This window comes from Rattus norvegicus, chromosome 8 (assembly GCF_036323735.1).
Source record: "Rattus norvegicus strain BN/NHsdMcwi chromosome 8, GRCr8, whole genome shotgun sequence".
In the NCBI taxonomy this organism is placed as follows: domain Eukaryota; kingdom Metazoa; phylum Chordata; class Mammalia; order Rodentia; family Muridae; genus Rattus; species Rattus norvegicus.
This window is the reverse complement of record NC_086026.1, coordinates 122699786-122717493: the sequence shown is the minus strand read 5'-3', so window position 1 is coordinate 122717493 and position 17708 is coordinate 122699786. Positions and strand designations below refer to the sequence as shown.

Below are 17708 nucleotides of genomic sequence, written 5' to 3'. Positions count from 1 at the left end.
TATTTGATTTGATTTTTATACGTATGTGTATGAGTGTTTTGCCAGCATTTATGTATATATGCCATGTGTGTGTAGAGTCCTTGGAGGTCAGAAGACGGCATCAGATCCCCTGAAGTAGAATTAAGAGATGGCCGTGAGCTGTTACGTGGGTGCTGGGACCCAACCCCAGGTTCTCTGTCAGCAAGTGCTCTCAACCAAAGAGCATCTCTGCAGTCCCTATTTAGTTTTAGAGTTTCACACTGTAGCGCAGGCTGGTCTTGAACACACTGCAATCCTCCTCCAACGTGCTGGAAGCAGAGATGTAAGCTGCCACATTTGGCTCTAATTTTCAGTTATACTCTTAGAATACAAACGCGCGGATGTGGTGGTGCACTCCCCTAATGCCAGCCCTGGGGAAGTAGAAGGAGGCGGCCAGGGGTTCAGGAATATTCCAGTACACAGGCAGGTGGAAGGCAGCCCAGCTAAACTTGACCCTGCTGAAAGAACTACATTTGAGGATACTGTACAGGATATTTCTAAAGATAAAAACTATTTTTGACATAAGAATTAACTCTATAACTCAAAGCCAGGCCTCAAACTCAAGAGTCTCTTTCCTTGCCTCCAAAGTTCTGAAGTTATAGGCAAATATCACTGTAGCCAGTTAACACTGTATTTATTTATTCTTAAAGTCTTTTGGGGGACAGCTAGATAAGGTTGCTCTGTGTAGCCCTGGCTCTCCTGGAACTATGCATACCATGCTAACCTTGAAGTCAAGAGATCCTCCTACTTCTGCCTCCTGATTGCTGAAAAGCATGGAACACCATGTCTGGTCTTAAAATTACAGTGTGTGTGTGTGTGCGTGCGTGCGTGCGTGCGTGTGTGTGTGTGTGAAACAAGTTTTGGAAATTGAAACTTTCCTTCCAACCATGTGGATCACGATGACTCAGGTCATTAGAAACTTTGCAGCACGAACTTTTACCTACTGAGCTGTCTTGCCAATACAGCTTACAGTTTTAAATAAATGTTTTTATAATGTGGATATTATACACGTTTCAGTATGCATAAATGAAGTTTTACTGGAGCACAGCCATGACTGTGTATGCTGGGACTATCTGGGACTGTTGTGGTAGTCTAAGAGCAGAACTGAACGAAGGTCACAGACTACTTAGATTAAAAGCCTAAAATACTTGCCATGTGGCCCTTTATAGAAAGCTTTCTAGTCCTTGTGGTTAATGAGCAGCAGCAGCACTAGTTGAAGAAGAAACAAATGGAGTTTGTCAATGAGTACTCAGGGATTCGGGGCAGAGGATTTACAGCCACCCTCTGACACATGGCCAGCTGGAGGCCAGCAGGAGAGGCCACAGGCTCTGGCATCACTGGGAGCAGTCCTCGGTAGAAAAAGGAACTAGCTGTACCTCACTTACAGATGCCGCTTCTGCTTGTCGAGAACAAAAGATAAAGGAGGTCAGAGGAAGCTCTGTGGACTTTACATAGTGACCTAGGGATTGAACTCAGGTAGCCATGCTCTTTCAACAAGAGCATTCATCTCCTACGTCATTAGAATGGACCAGGCAGGGAACATACATGAACACTGATCATAATGTGATGAATTCTATGATCAAATTCTAAATTTAACTAAGGCTACATTACTCAGCAAAACTGTCACAAATGTATTAACCCAAAGGTACATTTTAGTTTCTTAAACTCTGATTTAATACCCTGTAATTTTAATGGATAGTCTGATGAAGGAAGCCACGATGTATGATAAGTAACAAAACTCAGGCTAGTAATTGTAATAGATGTTGTAAGACTCATTTTACAAAAGGCTACCAAAAGGGTCACGGTGGCTACTGACTAATGTAATGAATCAAGAATTCACTCTAGGGCTAGCAAGGTGGCCTACTGGGTGAGGATGCCTGTCTGCTGAGCAAGCCTGGACACCTGAGCTGGAGCCCTGGAACCCACAGAGGAAGGAGGAGGAGAAGCTCCCGCAGGCTGCCTCTTGACCTCCACATGAATCCTGACCTCCACATGCATCTTGACCTCCACATGCATCTTGACCTCCACATGCATCTTTTGCCCCATGTGCCCTGCACTCACATACCCAATTCAAAAAAAAGGAGACTTTAATCTCAGATATATCCATATTTGAGCTATGTATGAAAATTTTTACCTTTTTTTATTTCTGTATTAAGCAGCAATATCTCAGTCACATTTTTTCCGAGAAGCATATATAATGTCACAATGTATTCATGATATATTTAATTCTTCTCACTATTTTCTTTATGCTTTGTCTAACTAAGTTCAAGTCCCTCCGACTTTTCAGCAGTCATCAGTGCACTATCTAATACCATAACTGATACTCGCCATCCATACTGAGTGGGGTAATGAAAAGAAGACAATACCTTTCATCCTATATATCACCATTTAAAGGGTGAGATTTCACATACACTTACAGTTGTTAGAATCAGCTCATTTCAAATCAGATGAAAGTCTGAGATTATAGTTACTCTGTCTTTCTAAGAATAGAGATTGGACAGTCATCTCACCTTGGAGATAACGTATTCTGTGACGTGTTGGTAGGAGAAGTAAGAGGACTGGACCAGTTGGCTGGTGACCGAGGTGTTGGTCTCGTCAAAGGACTCCCCATGGAACTCTGAGGGTGGGAGTAAAGAGAGCATCAACCCAGGGAAATGCAACTACAAGGTCATCAGGAAGGGGCAGAGTCATGACAGAGAATACCATGAAAGCACCGTCTTTGTATACAGCTTTCTAAACCTCTGTGCACTTATGTCTGGTTTCTGGGAGAAAATGTGTCTTCATTCAGAAACCCACCTCCTCAGTCTTCTCCCTCATCTCCTTACTCACCCCCCCCATTCTGCCCCGCCCCAGCCTCATGTACCCCTGACTGGCCTTGGACTTCTGATCCTCCTACCTCCACCTGGCAAGTGCGAGGTTACAGGGGTAGTACATCACCATACCCATTTGTTTTTAACCCAATTTTGTCTCTCAAATATTAATATCTTTTCTCTCAAGGATTTATACTAGCTTTTATTTTATTTTTGGAGGCAGCAACTCATTATGTAGCCCTAGCTGGCCCAGAACTCAATATACAGATCAGGCTGGCCGCAAACTCACAAAGACATCTGCCTCTATAAATTTAAAAAAAGATTGATAATTCAGTTCCTTTTGAGTCTCTTTTTAAAATGATTTTCCCAAAGACACTGAAGAAGTAAAATCTGTTCATGCTATTAATATGTGTTTTTCCTTCAATTAACTGCCTCTCTGCTTAGGAAGTGCCTCTGACTCAAAGACATCACTCTCAGACACTCAGTGCAGAGGCTGCTGCTCTGTTGGCAGCAAAGGAAAAAAGGGCACACTGGAAACTGCTCAGAGCTGCTGCTCTGAGGACAGAGGTGAGGATAAGAGGAAGATGGCACGCCTACAACAGTGAGGCAGGAGCAGAGGGCTTCCGGCTGGGTAACTGCTGGAGTAAACTGAGTAAGCAGTGCAGAGCTGGGTCCGGGCTCTAGGGCAGTGATGGTAGGGCTGTTCCCCATCTCTAGCCCTCGAAGGATACCCTGCATATATCCACATTTCTAATACGGGTAATTCTAACAGACTAAGTAAAGAGAGCTTCTGAGGAAGCCCTCACCTCTTTCAGGAGGGGGAACCCAGGCTATTTGGAAGACAAGGAGTTAACGGCATCTAGGAGCCAGGAGGAACAGAGTTCAACAGAGTTAGCAACTGAGATCCCTGCAAGGTCAGACAACATCTGAGAAGTGACAGCTGGAAGACCAAGGTCACTAACAAATCTGAGGTTAGAAATGGACAGAGGGCTTCAACCATGTTTTATTGGGCGGGCAGAACATAAACTGTGCATCAGCATCTTTCTGGCTGGGCTGGGAGGACACAAATACCATGTGGGTGCTTCATTATCTTGGTCTACAATACGTCAGAGAAATAACCAATCTCATAGCAATTACTCCAACCCAGACTTGTCCATTCTCTGCCAAAGCTCTATAAAAACTCTAGACAAGAAGTTTGATGCCTCTTTTCCTCTCTTGGAAACCTTTCTATCTCTGAGGAGCTTCCGAAACGTCTCTGTAACTCTTTATAAAGCTTGTTCCAGAATACGCACGCGTCTGGAATCCCCATCTGGATGAGACCACCAACCTGGAGTCACTGGCTTGAGTCGGTAACCATCGGAGTCCGCATTTCACACCTTTGAGTCATGTATAACTGGGCTTTGAAATGTCTTGCCATATTTAAAAATCCTGCATCACTTTCAACCCTGAACTCATCCCTTTAAGCTTGCCATCAAGTTCGCCTGCATTCATTCACTCTCCTTGTTATCAAAGGCCCCTCCTTTAAAACTCTCATTCAATGTTAGCCATTTTATGTAAATCACACATACATCTACATAGTTCACTTCCTCAGAACCAAGTCCTGCACACTGACACCCAGAGACCAACGAGCCTGTTACTCTTTGGTATGATTCTGTTCAACCTTACTTGTTGGCTTGAGATGAGTCACCCTGGCTGGTGCTCAAACAAGAAGTGGTTCATCTGAAGTCAAAGAGCAGCATGTCCTAGAGTTCTAGCACACTCTAAGGCTGCCGCACGTGCCCTGGACACACACTGCTCACATGTGTCTCTCCTTCCAACCGCCCACTGCTCACTTCTATCCCAGCGTACACAAATTATAAAAAAGCACCATAGGTTCAAGAAAGCCTATTTTTCCCGAGGCAATATTTAATCCTGCTCAGAAACGGTTGCCAAATGCAGATGTAAAAATCACATAGTAAAATCAAGTTAACTTCATGCAAAGCAAAGCAACCATTGTTAAATCAGCCATAACAGCAGACAAAGCCAACAAAACAAGTAAGGATACCTGAGTGCCATTGCCAGTGTTTCGAAGGTGATTGTGAAGAAGTTTAGTAGCACCATCCTGGAAAGTTTTTGGTAAAGCTCCTAGTAACATTGTAAACTCTGGGGTATTGAGTTCAAACAAAGAAATCAGCACCGACTGTGCTGCCTACAAAGGAACAAAGGGGTACAAAAGTTAAGTGAGCTGCATGCTGGCTCTCCAGGGCATCCTTTCGACAGCACAGGATTCCACCCTCTCTCCCACGGAGCAGGAAATGTGATGGTCAAGCCTTGACTTTCATAACTTCTTTCTCTTTGAGAGGATAAAAACTACCTTTTATTTTCTAAAGTAAGGAAGGGACTCTGAGGGTAACGACAAACATTGCAGGGTTATTCCATACACTACTGTGACAACATATACTACTGTTTTATGTTTCCCCATAAATGATCATAAAGGACAAAACTTAAACTTTCTCAATATGGGAAAAAGACATGGGCAGCAGACAACACAGGGGTAAGGGCAGGAATGGGAAGAGGGGGAATTAACAAAACCCAAGCACACATGACAATGCCATATAAAAACATACTACTTTGTATGATAATTAAAAATAAGGTTAGCATAAGAAGGAAAAAACAACGACAAAAAAGCCAACCAAACAACCAACAAAACAAAACAGAGCATGACTGTACTATGGAGTCCTGAAGGCCTTTGAGTCTGCGACCCTCCCACCTCTGCTTTAGGTGTTAGGATTACAGGTACACACCACCAGGCCTGGCTCTTAGGATTCTTTAACTAGCAAGACCTAGTCTTTTCTTAAGTAGCTAATCTAAAAAGTCTACAGTTAATCTCAAGATAAGGTTAGTCAGGTGTTCTGTAAAATCTAAAGTCAAATCAGATAATTTAGTGGATGAGATGATGCTCAACCACAGGACCACGTCCAGTGCACACACCTTGTTCTGGACCGTTTCTGACTCCATCTATGAAAAACTCTGCACTCTGCATTTAGAGTCTGACTATATAACAGGAGAGTAGCTAAAGCATGCTGTATGCAGATAATGCAACACTACTCAACACTCTCCTGGAATGTATGTCTGGGCACCAAGTGCAAGCAGAGCCTGCAGATGCCAGACATTGTCTGATCCCCAGGAACGAGGATTACAGCCATTTGTGAGCTGCCATGTGGGTCTTTGACAAGAGCAGCAAGGACTCTTTGGTGCTGGAACATCTCACCAGTCCTGCTGCTCCCTTGTTATTGTTGGAGATAGGGTCTTTGTATAGAGCCCTGGCTGTCCTGGAACTCACTATGTACATCAGGCTGGCCTTGAATCCATAGAAACCTGCCCACCTCTGCCTCCTGAGGGCTGGATTAAAGGTATGTGCCTCCATGTGCGGTCTCTGTTTTCTATATTCTCAGCTACAAATTTCTGTTTGCTTCAGGTTTGCTTTACTCTTTTTGACTCACTGTCATTGATGGTTGATTAGATAACTGATTTATTACCAGCGCTGGATTAGTTGTTGTCACAAAGTATCTGACAAAAGCAACTTAAGAACAGAAGGGTTTATTTTGGCTCACAACTGACAGTTAAGTGGGAGCACAAGGTGGCTGGTCACACAGCAGCGTCAGGGTGCAGTTTTCTTTGCCGTTTTTTTCCTTTGAGAAAAGGTCTCACTTTGTAGTACTGGCTGGATGGAAACACACTAGGTAGACCACCTCCATCTTCTGAGTTAAGGTGTGTGCCAGCCTCGCTTCTATCTGATTCACATGATCATCGCATGTATGAGTGAGTGTTTTGTTTCCATACACATCTATGCACCCTGAGTTCTGTTCACGATGCAGCTTCTGCTGTATCTCTTAGTTTTATTATGCCATGTCCTCACTTTTATTTACTTTAGTGTACTTTCTGTTCTGTTTTGTGGTATATACATGTGTGTGTCCATGCTGTGCATGCATCTGTACGTGTACTCAAGTGTGTCCACATGTGAGGCCAAAGGTCAGGGTAGCCTTCAACTCAGAGATCTGCCTGCTTCAGCCTCTCAGTGTTGGGATTAAAGGTGTGCACCACCGTCCCCAACTCCCCTTTAGTTTCTGAGATCTGTCACTGAACTAGGAGTTCAATGACTAGGAAAGATTAGCTGGCCAGTGAACCCTAGCACTTTTCTTGTATCTGCCACCTTCCCAGCACCCAGATTACAGGCATGTGCTACCATGCCTGATTTTTTTATAATGTAGGTGCTAGGAATATAAACTCAGTTCTTACATACTTTATCAATGGAGTCATTTTCCTAGCACAAACAAGTTATATATTTTTGAGTCAACAGAAAATACTAGCCATAAGCCCTTGGCAGAAATGTTAAAAATATTCATATACTAACAATATTAACATATACCAAACAAGACATGTTTAAAAGCTCAGTCAAGCTAGGCATGATGTGGCAGAACTCTTGGTACCTGGGAGGTTGAGGCAGGAAGACCAGGACTTCAAGGTCATCTGCTAGAGTGAGTTCCAGGCTAGCCCAGGTTATATAAGACTGTCTTAAAAGACCATAACTCAAGGAAATGAAAATCAAGATAGACAGTTAACTCTAAGATAGAACTAGAGCACATGAAAAGCAATGCAGACTTTAAGAAAGCAAAAGCAGACTGCACGGCAGCAAGTACGGATGGTTGTGTCGAAGGGACAGCTGGAAAGGGTGTGAACGAGGCACAGGGAAGGCCAGGTTCTCACTGATGGTGAATGATAAACACAACGCTTGTGTCTAAGAAAAGATCAATGAAAAAAGACCTAAAATTATCTCTCCATCCCACTCAAACAAACCTTTCGAACATCAGAGCTTTTGGGCTCTGTCGTCCAGGTGATGACCCGAGACACTGCCAGGCGAGTTTCACTGGAATTTATAAAATCTCCTGGGTCCATCTGCTTTGCCAGAGTTTCTATGTACTTAAGGATAGCCACCTTCACCTGTTGAGGAAAGCACAATCAAAGAGGGCAGTGAGATGGACATGAGGCACTGGGTGACGCATCAGAAATAACTGCCATTAGTAACAAAAAACCTCCAAGGAATGGTGCAGTTACTTACCACCTGACATGGCAAAGTGAAGAGTCCTGTTTTCATGAGCATTAGAACTTTTAGCACTCCATTTCCATAGTAGGAACTACTAAAGATCTCCTCAACAAACTAGCAAACATCTCCTTGAGCCTGCTTTCAGATGGCTAGTCCTACATGGTCATTTCTTTTTGGGGAAATAGTCGCTGTGTGAGACAATAAGGTATGGAAAGACGAGCCTGGGACTGCAGTGGGTAACATGACTGTTCTTTACATTTAAGGCGAGGCCTCTAGCCCAGGTTGACCTCAAATGCACCGTGTAGCTGAGGCTGGCCTTGGCCTTCTCTCTTCCGCTGACTCTACCCCCGAGTGCAGTGTATAAGGTGCGGGTGTAGAACCCAGCACCTGGTGCAGCGTAGCCGGGCACCGGCTGGGCTACCCCCCGGCCCCACTCACCCCCACTCGCCCCCCGTAGAGTGCATGACAGGCAGCTGAAGGGCGGGAAGGGCTTCTGAGGCACACGTGCTTCTCTCTAGGCTCCACCATTTCTAATTCTTCTAGTAAGCAATTATTAATGATAGTTCTCTCAAGGCTGGGGTTGCTTAACTTTTTTTTTTTTTTAAGACAGTTTCTTTGTGTCCTAGAACTTATTCTGCAGACTAAGCTGGACTTGAACTCAGATGTCCTCCTGCCTCTGCGTCCCGCGTGCTGAGATTGTCTTTATGGACTATCTTTATGCGTATGAGCACTTGCCTCCATGTATGCACACCATACGGATACCTGGTGCCCATGCAGACCAGGAGATGATCAGATCCCTTGAAATTGTAGTTGTAGAGGCCGTGTGCGGCCATGCACACGCTGGGAACTGAGCCTAGGTCCTCTTCAGCCTCTTGAGGTCCTTTATTTTAAAGTTGTTATTACTATTATTATTTGCCTTGCTGGAGATTAAATCCACTATGGCCTTGCTAATGTCAGGCAAGCACTCTGGCATAGTTACATGTACAGGACTTCAAATCACCTTTAACATTGTTTCTTTTGCACTCTGGGTGTTGTGTATATGTATGTGTGTTTACATGTGTGGGCAGGTTTGCTGTGAGACTTTGGAAATCTCAGTATGTAGCCCTGGTGCTTGGAACTCTATGTGGGCCAGGCTGGGGATTGAACTCACAGAGATTCATTCACCTCTGCTTCTGACGTGCTGGGATTCAAGGCATTTATAATCATGCAAAGCAAGTCCTGCAGTTTTAACAGGTTTCCAGCAACACATGGTGTTAACTATAATAAGCAAGCAACCGCAGAAACATAGCAACTGAAACATTCCCATTCTAGTAGGACAACTCACAAGTCATGCAGTCCGTAACTAACGGTGCAACTATACATTCCACTTCAAAACCCAAAACTATATAGTCGCAAAGGTTCATGTAATCCTTCAGCATCTTTGTCAAGCTGGAAAAATATTCCATTCCTGAATATTTAACAACTGCATGTTAATTTAATTAAAATAACTTTGTATTGTTATTTAATCTACCGCTACCTTCTTTCTTTAAAAAAGATTTACTCCTTTAAATTATTATTATTATTTTTTTTTTTTTTGGTTCTTTTTTTCGGAGCTGGGGACCGAACCCAGGGCCTTGCGCTTCCTAGGTAAGCGCTCTACCACTGAGCTAAATCCCCAGCCCCTATTTTCAATTTTATATTTACCATTATTATTATTAGTTGGAGACAGGGTCTCTGTATTATGTAGTCCTGGCTCTTTTTGAATTTGCTACATAGAGCAAGCTGGTCCCTGGCCTCTGCCTCCTGAGTGCTGGGATTAAAGGTGCGTGTGCACCACACTTAGCAACCTGGTAAAACTTTTAAGGCATTTTGTGTATGTGTTTCTATGTGAATATATGTGCTCGTGTGTGTGTGTGCGTGTGGTGTGTGTGTGTGTATGTGTGTGTGTGGTGTGTGTGTGTATGTGTGCGTGTGTGTGTGTGGTGTGTGTGTGTATGTGTGTATGTGTGTGTGTATGTGTGTGTGTGTGGTGTGTGTGTGTATGTGTGTATGTGTGTGTGTGTATGTGTATGTGTGTGTGTGTGGTGTGTGTGTATGTGTGTATGTGTGTGTGTGTATGTGTGTGTGTGGTGTGTGTGTATGTGTGTGTGTATGTGTGTGTGTGTGTGTGTGTGTGTGCGCGCGCCAGTTTCTGGCTGCCCAGACCCAAGCTCTGGTTATGCTTGTGAGACGATTGCTCTGAACCACTGAGTTCTATCCTTCATCTCTTTTAAGTTCTTATGGTTAAAAAAGTTTTTATCTACATGTATGTGTGTGGGTCTATGTGAACGTGTATGCCATGTATATGCAGGTACAGAAGACGCTAATGAACCCCCTAAGCTGGGGTTCAGGCATTTGGGAACTGCCTGACTTGATTGCTGGGAGACCAACTCCAGTCCCCTGAATGTAAGTGCTGAGCCACCGTGACCAAGTTCTTTATAATTAATCCATCTTCAAGTTGTTCTCACATGGGCATGAAGTACGGCAGTATTATAACTCATTCCTCTTGTCTAAAAGTATAACAAAGATGGCTCCCATGGCTTTGCTACTGACTGAACTTAAACACACATTCCAAAAGCAGCATCTGATTCCAGGCCCACAGGAAGCTTGTCTTCTTTCAGCTGCTTCCCACATCCCTGTTTTTCTCTCGTCTTTCCATTTAGGTTTTCAGCAAGCTCACTCTGCCTCTCCCACTGCCTGTCTCTCAAGTCACAGCGTTACAGCTCAGGTTACGTGGAACTCTGTGTGGCCCATAGTGACAAGTAACTGCTCATCTACCTGCCTCAGTGCCTCATGTGGGAATCACAGGTCTATACTACTACATGTGACTTCCATTTCTAAAGATCGCTTCAGGCTTTATTTGCACAGGCACACAAAACACTGTCATACTTTCAGCAGCTCCTGACTACCTACCACAGACGGGCATCAAATCCTTTATTACCGTTTGTTAATCAAGTATTATAGGTAACAATGATAAAGAGTCTAAGCCTTCTCCTCCCAAACTGTCTTAGATGTAGTATGAGCTGCACTATGCATTAATATTAAATAAAGCCTTACCTGCATGTCACTTAAAAAAACTCCAGCAAAACAAAAACCCATGGGGGTCCCTTTTATATAGTGGCTCTGAGAAGATGAGACTGTGTAGAGTGCATGCCGGCCCTGTAGGAATAACTGTGATTCTGAGGCATAACTGCATCACAAGATGTAAGGGGAAAGGGATCTTAGGGTGATCTTAGAAACTACAAGACCTGTTCAAGCAGTGTGCTCCTTATTTCCTGACGTTAATCTCAATGGATCAGCTCATGAAAAACATTTTTGTAGGGCTCTGTGCATGCTAGGCAAGCATCCATCAATTAAGTCATATCCCAGGTAGAAACTATTTCTTTTCTAATGTTAATCATTTCAAATCATAAAATAGAATCTATTTACATTTCACACAACTAGCAAATTGAGAAATATAGTTCTGACATAAACTTTATACTTGTTTCAGCCATTTCACATTACAGAAAACATTATTATTTCAGATAGGGAGAACAAACTGAGTTAAACTTTATGCATAAAAAAACTTTATGCATGCATGAACGTATGTACGTACGTATGTATGTATGTATGTATGTATGGTCACTAAAATCAGCACCTAGGCAATGCTATATTTTGCCCAAATAATTATCAGATTCCAAAAACTACAATTAAGAGAAAAAAGAATTGGGAAATCAGAAATGTAAGATTAAACAAGATCTTGCAAAGTAACTCTGTATTACCAGCATAGGTTTAGATGACCATATTTTTTGATGATTTTAAAATGTGTTTACCCAGAGAGCTTTTCCCAATGATGGTCAAGTCTCTGGAGAACATTTCAAATCAAGTATGTGCATGTGTAAAGACTTAGGAAGGTTAGTGCTGACGTCAATGCACAGAGCATTATCAGAAACGCTGGGGAGAGTTATGAGGAGAAATAAGGCAGGCTAAAAGAAATCCAAAGAAAAACCTTTGAGCTCCAAAAAGAGTGAAGCTGGTCCCGCAGTGCTGGCGTGACTATCTGAAAGTTTATAAAAACAAAGCCTACTGATTGAGCAGCTTCTTCTGTGACAAAAATACAAATATTATCTAACTTTATTAATAAAATACTTCAATTCATTGTAATATTTCAGAAGAAAACAAATTTTTACCTTCAAGCTTGGCGTTTGGGTCTGGTCAACTGTAAATCTCATTAGGATATTAAACTGAAGATCATTTGGAAAAGATTCCCTGAAAAAAGAACAACACCAAAAACAAAAACGTTAGAAAATAGCCAACCCCACACCAGATTAAGTTGACAAGTCTTCACTTTAACAAATTCCAAAGGAAAAGCCTATACAGAACACCACATATCATGCCACCAGAGGGCATGTGAGAACAGACAGCTGAAGTGGCAGTCCATGAAGCACACACAGCTCAGGAATAACGAACTTAGTAAAGCATTAAGAAACAACAGTGTTTTGCTTGTGTCCTATATGTATTTAGTCAGAAAACTATACTCAGTAACAGTCCACACTTCTGGGGCTGGACAGCACCTTGGTGGTTAAAAGCACACAGACTGCCTCACAGCGAAACAGAGCCTGGTTCCTAGCACCCACGTGGGCAGCTCACAACCACCTCTAATGGCAGCTCTACAGCAGCCAATGTCACCCTCTTCTGCCTCCTCAGAAACAGCTCACACATAGAGATACAAAGTAGAAAATAAAAATAAGGGCTGGAGAGATGGCTCAGTGGTTAAGAGCACCCGACTGTTCTTCCAGAGGTCATGAGTTCAATTCCCAGCAACCACATGGTGGCTCACAACCATCTGTAAAGAGATCCAGTGCCCTCTTCTTGTGTATCTGAAGACAACTACAGTGTACTTATATATAATAAATGAATAAATCTTTAAAAAAAAAAGAAAATAAAAATAAAAAGTCCAGTATTTTCAGACATGGTTCTTCTCCTTCAGATCTGAGTTTCTGCTGAGTGGGTGGTGCACACCTTTAGTCTCAACACTCAGGAGGTAGAAGCAGGAGGATCTCTGTGAGTTCCAGGCCAGACTAGTCTACAGAGTGAGCCTCAGGACAGCCAGAGCCACATCATATTGAGACTCTGTCCCAAAAACCCACCACCACCAAACATCTGAATTGCAGACTCATTTCAACTTCATATCTGGGTGTGTGAAATGAGTCCCTTCACAGTGACCTCATGGAGGGAGAAGCCCACCACTGGTGTAAAGCTTTCTGAAAGGAGGTTCTGGAGAGGTAATAGCATGAGAAAACATTCTCTAACATTTCGGAATAGTATTTAATTTCACATAAAATTAAATTAAACCTCAGTTCACCCCACACATGTGCAGTTAGATGTTTTACCTGAAAGGTCAAGACAACATACATTTAATTGTATATTTAATTTTCTTCAGCTGGTGACACACACCTTTAGTCCCAGCACTTGGGAGATAGAGAGGCAGGTGGACCTCTGTGAGTTCACAGCCAAGACTACATAGAGAAACCCTGTTTCATAACAAACACCCATTTTCACTTGTATTTATTTATCTGTGTCTGGGCACATGTGTGCTATGGTGCACTTGTGGGAGCTGGTTCTCTGCCTTTCAGTAGTGAAGAATCAAACCCAGGTTACAGGGCTTGAAAGCCAATGCCTTTTATCAGATGCATCACTGGCCTTTGCTGTCTTTGGGGATAAGCTTTTATTATATTCCTGAGCTTGCCTCAATGTCATGGCCTCAAATGTCAATGTCAATCGTCCCATCTCAGTGTCCCAGCAAAAGGGACTAGAGGGGCTTGCCACTGTCCCTGGCTCTATTTAAAATAATCTTTGTGCTTTGTCTTGTTTCCTTTTTGAAAGAGGGTGTTTCTTTGTAACCCTAGCTGCCCTTGAACTCCTGATCCTTCTGATTCCCACATGCCGGATTGTAGATGAGTGGCACCACGCCTGCCCCACATACATGTTTAAACACACATGCTTATTTTAATTTATTTTTAAATGAGATTTCTTTATTTTATGTATATGGGTGTTTTGTTTACATGTATAGTTGCACACCAGAAGAGGGAATTGGATCCCACATAGTTCTAGACAGATGCGAGCTGCCATATAGGTATCTGGAATTGAAGCCTAGACTTCTAGAAGTGTTCTTAACCAGTTACTCTAGCTCCTTATTTTTATTTTTGAGGCTGGGTCCTACTACATAGCTATGCAGCTTGGGCTGTCCTGGGACTCTGCTATGTAGAGCAGGATGGTCTCAAGCTCAGAGAGCTGCTTCCCTTTGCCTCCCAAGTGATGGGATTAAAGAGCTGCGTCGCCAGGCCCAGGTTTCTGGCTTTATCTTTATTGCTGTTGTCTCTGTCTCTCAAGTGCTGGGACTACACACCACTTTACATTTTACTTAAGATAAGCTAACAGCTTCAAGTATTCAAACCAGTATTAACAAAACTTTAACACAGGGATTAAGTATTCATGATCACCAGCTAAACTTGAAATATAAACAGAAAACATTACCTTGTAACATCAAGGGCTTTCTGAACCTTTGCCTGAACAGACCCAAGCAAGTCAGCACCCATTTTTTTCAGCAGTTGTGTCAGCAGAACAAACAACCAATCTTGAAGATCATCTTTGTGGACTTGTATGAAATCTACTAGGGTCTCCAAAAACATGCTGAACACCTGTAGTTGATAATGGGGAGAAGTGGGAAGAAGAAAGAGGAAATATTGACCTCTATGCTCAATTCAAAACAGAAATAGATGGGAAAAAGGAATCTGAGGCACAGCGATTGGCAGCCAAGCGGAAAAAAAAAAACTCTCTCTTGCTTTTCAGTGGAGTCTGATACAAGAGTGCATCTGCGCTGTGACCAGCTTCTGCAGAAGTCTGACAGTTAGCTAGTCCATGCAGCATCACTTGGTAAGGAAACTGCCCGTAATGGCTGGCACACCTAACGTTATTGACAACGCCACAGCTTAAGCTGGTTAAACTGAGACTCGTTTCCTAAGAAATGGAGGAGCTGCTGTGTATATTTGGAGGACACTCAGCTTTTAAGAATGGTACTGAGCAAATTAGGAAATCATTGACTTATAGTCATCATAACATAGAAATCGCATCTACAGCGATACGCTGATTAGAAATCCTCAGGTTTCTGAAGATAATAAATTGCATCAACTTTTTGGTGTGACATTTATTATTTTTTAAGACTGCCCCAAAGGTAATTTTAAATAGCCTAAAATAACAAAAAGTATTTATATAATAAAGTTGAGATTAAAAGAATCTATTTAAAATTCAATTAAAACTTAATTTTTAATTGTTTCTGTGCCCGTGGGTTCTATGTTTTATTTCTCAAGACAGAGTTTCTCTGTGTAGTCTTAGTTGTCCTGGAACTGGCTCTATAGACCACACTGCCCTGAGAACTCAGAGATCCTCCTGCCTCTGCCTCCTGAATGCTGGGATTAAAGGTGTGAGCACCATGCCTGACATATACTGATGAATCTCACACTTGATTCCAAGATTAAAATACCAGTATTGTATAAGGTGAAAATAAAACTTAAGGGAAAGATAAACTAATACTCACATATGATGTCCCATTAAAATATTCTGCAAAAGTGACCTTGACAAAGTTCTGTTCCTCGTAAGAAGTCACTATTATACAGGAAGACTTATTTTTAAGTAAAAGAAAACTGTTTTTAAGAGTCATTCATGTTCATGCTCGACTGAGAGAAATCAAAACCAGAACAGGTGATTAAAACCATGCTACTTCTATTTGCTTATTTTTATCTACTTTATATTCATTTTACTGTTATAAAATATTCCATAATCTCCCAAGTAACTGCTACTTTGGAACTGTTTCATTCTCAATGATATTTCTGGCATTTCCTTTATGTAGTTGTAATGAACTCTAGTATTTGCCATTCATATTAGCCATGAAGTTTCCTCTATTTAGAATTAGAACTAAGCTTTAACACTTGGAAGTTGGCAAAAAAGAAAAAAAAGAAACACCTTAGCTATTTTCTTAAGATGCTATGTATTTGAAACAGCAGCAGTGAAGTCAGTTGGAGTTTGCTGTGCTGTCTACCCAGCAGTGTCTGTGAGGCAGAGCCCCTCTAACTCCCATTCTTTTCCTAACTGACTACCCCACCGAGTGCTGGCTGAGTGCTGCCCTTCAGCCTGTTTGGGCTCTCTAGGCCCAGAAGACTGTAAAAAGAATTTTCTTAGACATAGCTTGTGGCAACTTTGTGACTCTAACCTGGCACTCACTCTTCCTGGCTATCTGGCAAATGTTTGGCAGCAAGCTGCAGCTGTTTTTTATATTCCTAAACAAGTCACATGTTACAGAATCAGGTGTCAGCAGGAGGGACTAAGTTTTCAGTGAGCACTGTGAGGTTGCTGGACACCGGAAATCAGCTGTAGTAGCATTACAGACGCCAACATAGGACAAGAAGGGTTTCTCTCCAGGAGTAGGCTTAAGAGCTCCCAGCTACTGTCTGGTGAATTGCTTTCACTCTGGTTTCAACTGTTTCCTAGTGTCTGAGGGTTCCAACTGTACCTTTTTCCATATGAAAACATGTCATGAACATCTCTGTATTTTTTTCAAGACAGGGTTTCTCCTGTAGCCCTGGCTGTCCTGGAGCTCACACTGTATACCAGGCTGGCCTTGAACACACATACATCCATTAGCCTTTGCTAAGATTAAAGGCATGCACCACTACAATAGAAAAATACAAACAAACGAACCTCCCCCACCCAAAAAAACCCAAACAAAACGAAACAAAACAAAAAAACAACAAGCAAACAAAAAACCAATAACAATCTTAAGACACTGGAAGTCATAAGTCAGTTTTCAAATTTCCTGTTCCAAGTGGTCAACAGCCATTTAGCTTTGGCTATGCTGTAGCCGTGTGGTTTCTAGACAGTTTCACAGTAGAGTTTCAAGTGTCACTGCCTTCCACTGGAATCTGATTTACCTCTACATGCTAACCTAACGAGCCTCCCTAAGGACAATCTCATTTTACTCCTTCCTACAGCCAATCTTCCCAATTTCTACTTTCTCCTCTACACTCTACTCTCTCTCTCTCTCTCTCTCTCTCTCTCTCTCTCTCTCTCACACACACACACACACACACACACACACACACACACACACACACGTGCTGTCTGCATGTACACAGAATTGCCAAAAGAAGGCATCAGATCCTTTTATAGATGGCTGTACGCCTTTTATAGATGTGGTTGCTGGGAATCGAACTCTCTGGAAGAGCAGTCTATGTTCTTAACTGGCTGAGCCATCTCATCAGTCCTATACCTTGTTCTCGAGGCATCTCTGCCACCTCTGCCTCCCTACTTGATCCTTTGTTTATCCTGAGCTGTGAGGGCTTTTTCTTTTTTTTTTTTTAAAGATTTATTTATTACATATAAGTACACTGTAGCTGTCTTTAGACACACCAGAAGAGGGCATCAGATCTCATTACAGATGGTTGTGAGCCACCATGTGGTTGCTGGGATTTGAACTCAGGACCTCTGGAAGAGCAGCCAGTGCTCTTAACCGCTGAGCCATCTCTCCAGCCCCCGAGGGCTTTTTCTTAAAACACAGTATGACTGGGCCTTCTTGAAGTTGACGCTGCTTTCTTTGATTTCCCTTCTTTCTGTCCTTCTTGGTAGGAATTTTCCTGATGTCCCAAATGCCTTCACCCTGACTGTCTCTTCAACAGCACTGTGGTCTCCTTCACCCTCAGAATAGCTCTCTTTGGCCTTCCCAAAGTCTGCTTCCCGAACCACTG

General features: G+C 42.5%; 1 protein-coding gene across 50 annotated transcripts in view; it reads right to left on the bottom strand.

The window, feature by feature from the left end:
* Positions 1–17708, bottom strand: part of Clasp2 (cytoplasmic linker associated protein 2) — a 181403-nt gene that overhangs the window by 19441 nt on the left and 144254 nt on the right. For 26 of the 50 annotated variants that reach the window (XM_063264756.1, XM_039080674.2, XM_039080677.2 and 23 more), the window contains 5 exons: positions 14446–14609; positions 12099–12177; positions 7665–7808; positions 4873–5016; positions 2529–2635 (listed from right to left, as the gene is read on the bottom strand). In XM_063264756.1, the coding sequence (XP_063120826.1) occupies positions 2529–2635; positions 4873–5016; positions 7665–7808; positions 12099–12177; positions 14446–14609 (638 nt within the window). Of the gene's footprint in view, positions 1–2528; positions 2636–4872; positions 5017–7664; positions 7809–11917; positions 11969–12098; positions 12178–14445; positions 14610–17708 lie in introns of all 50 variants that reach the window. The other 24 variants (XM_063264733.1, XM_063264735.1, XM_063264739.1 and 21 more) reach the window with 1 other exon arrangement.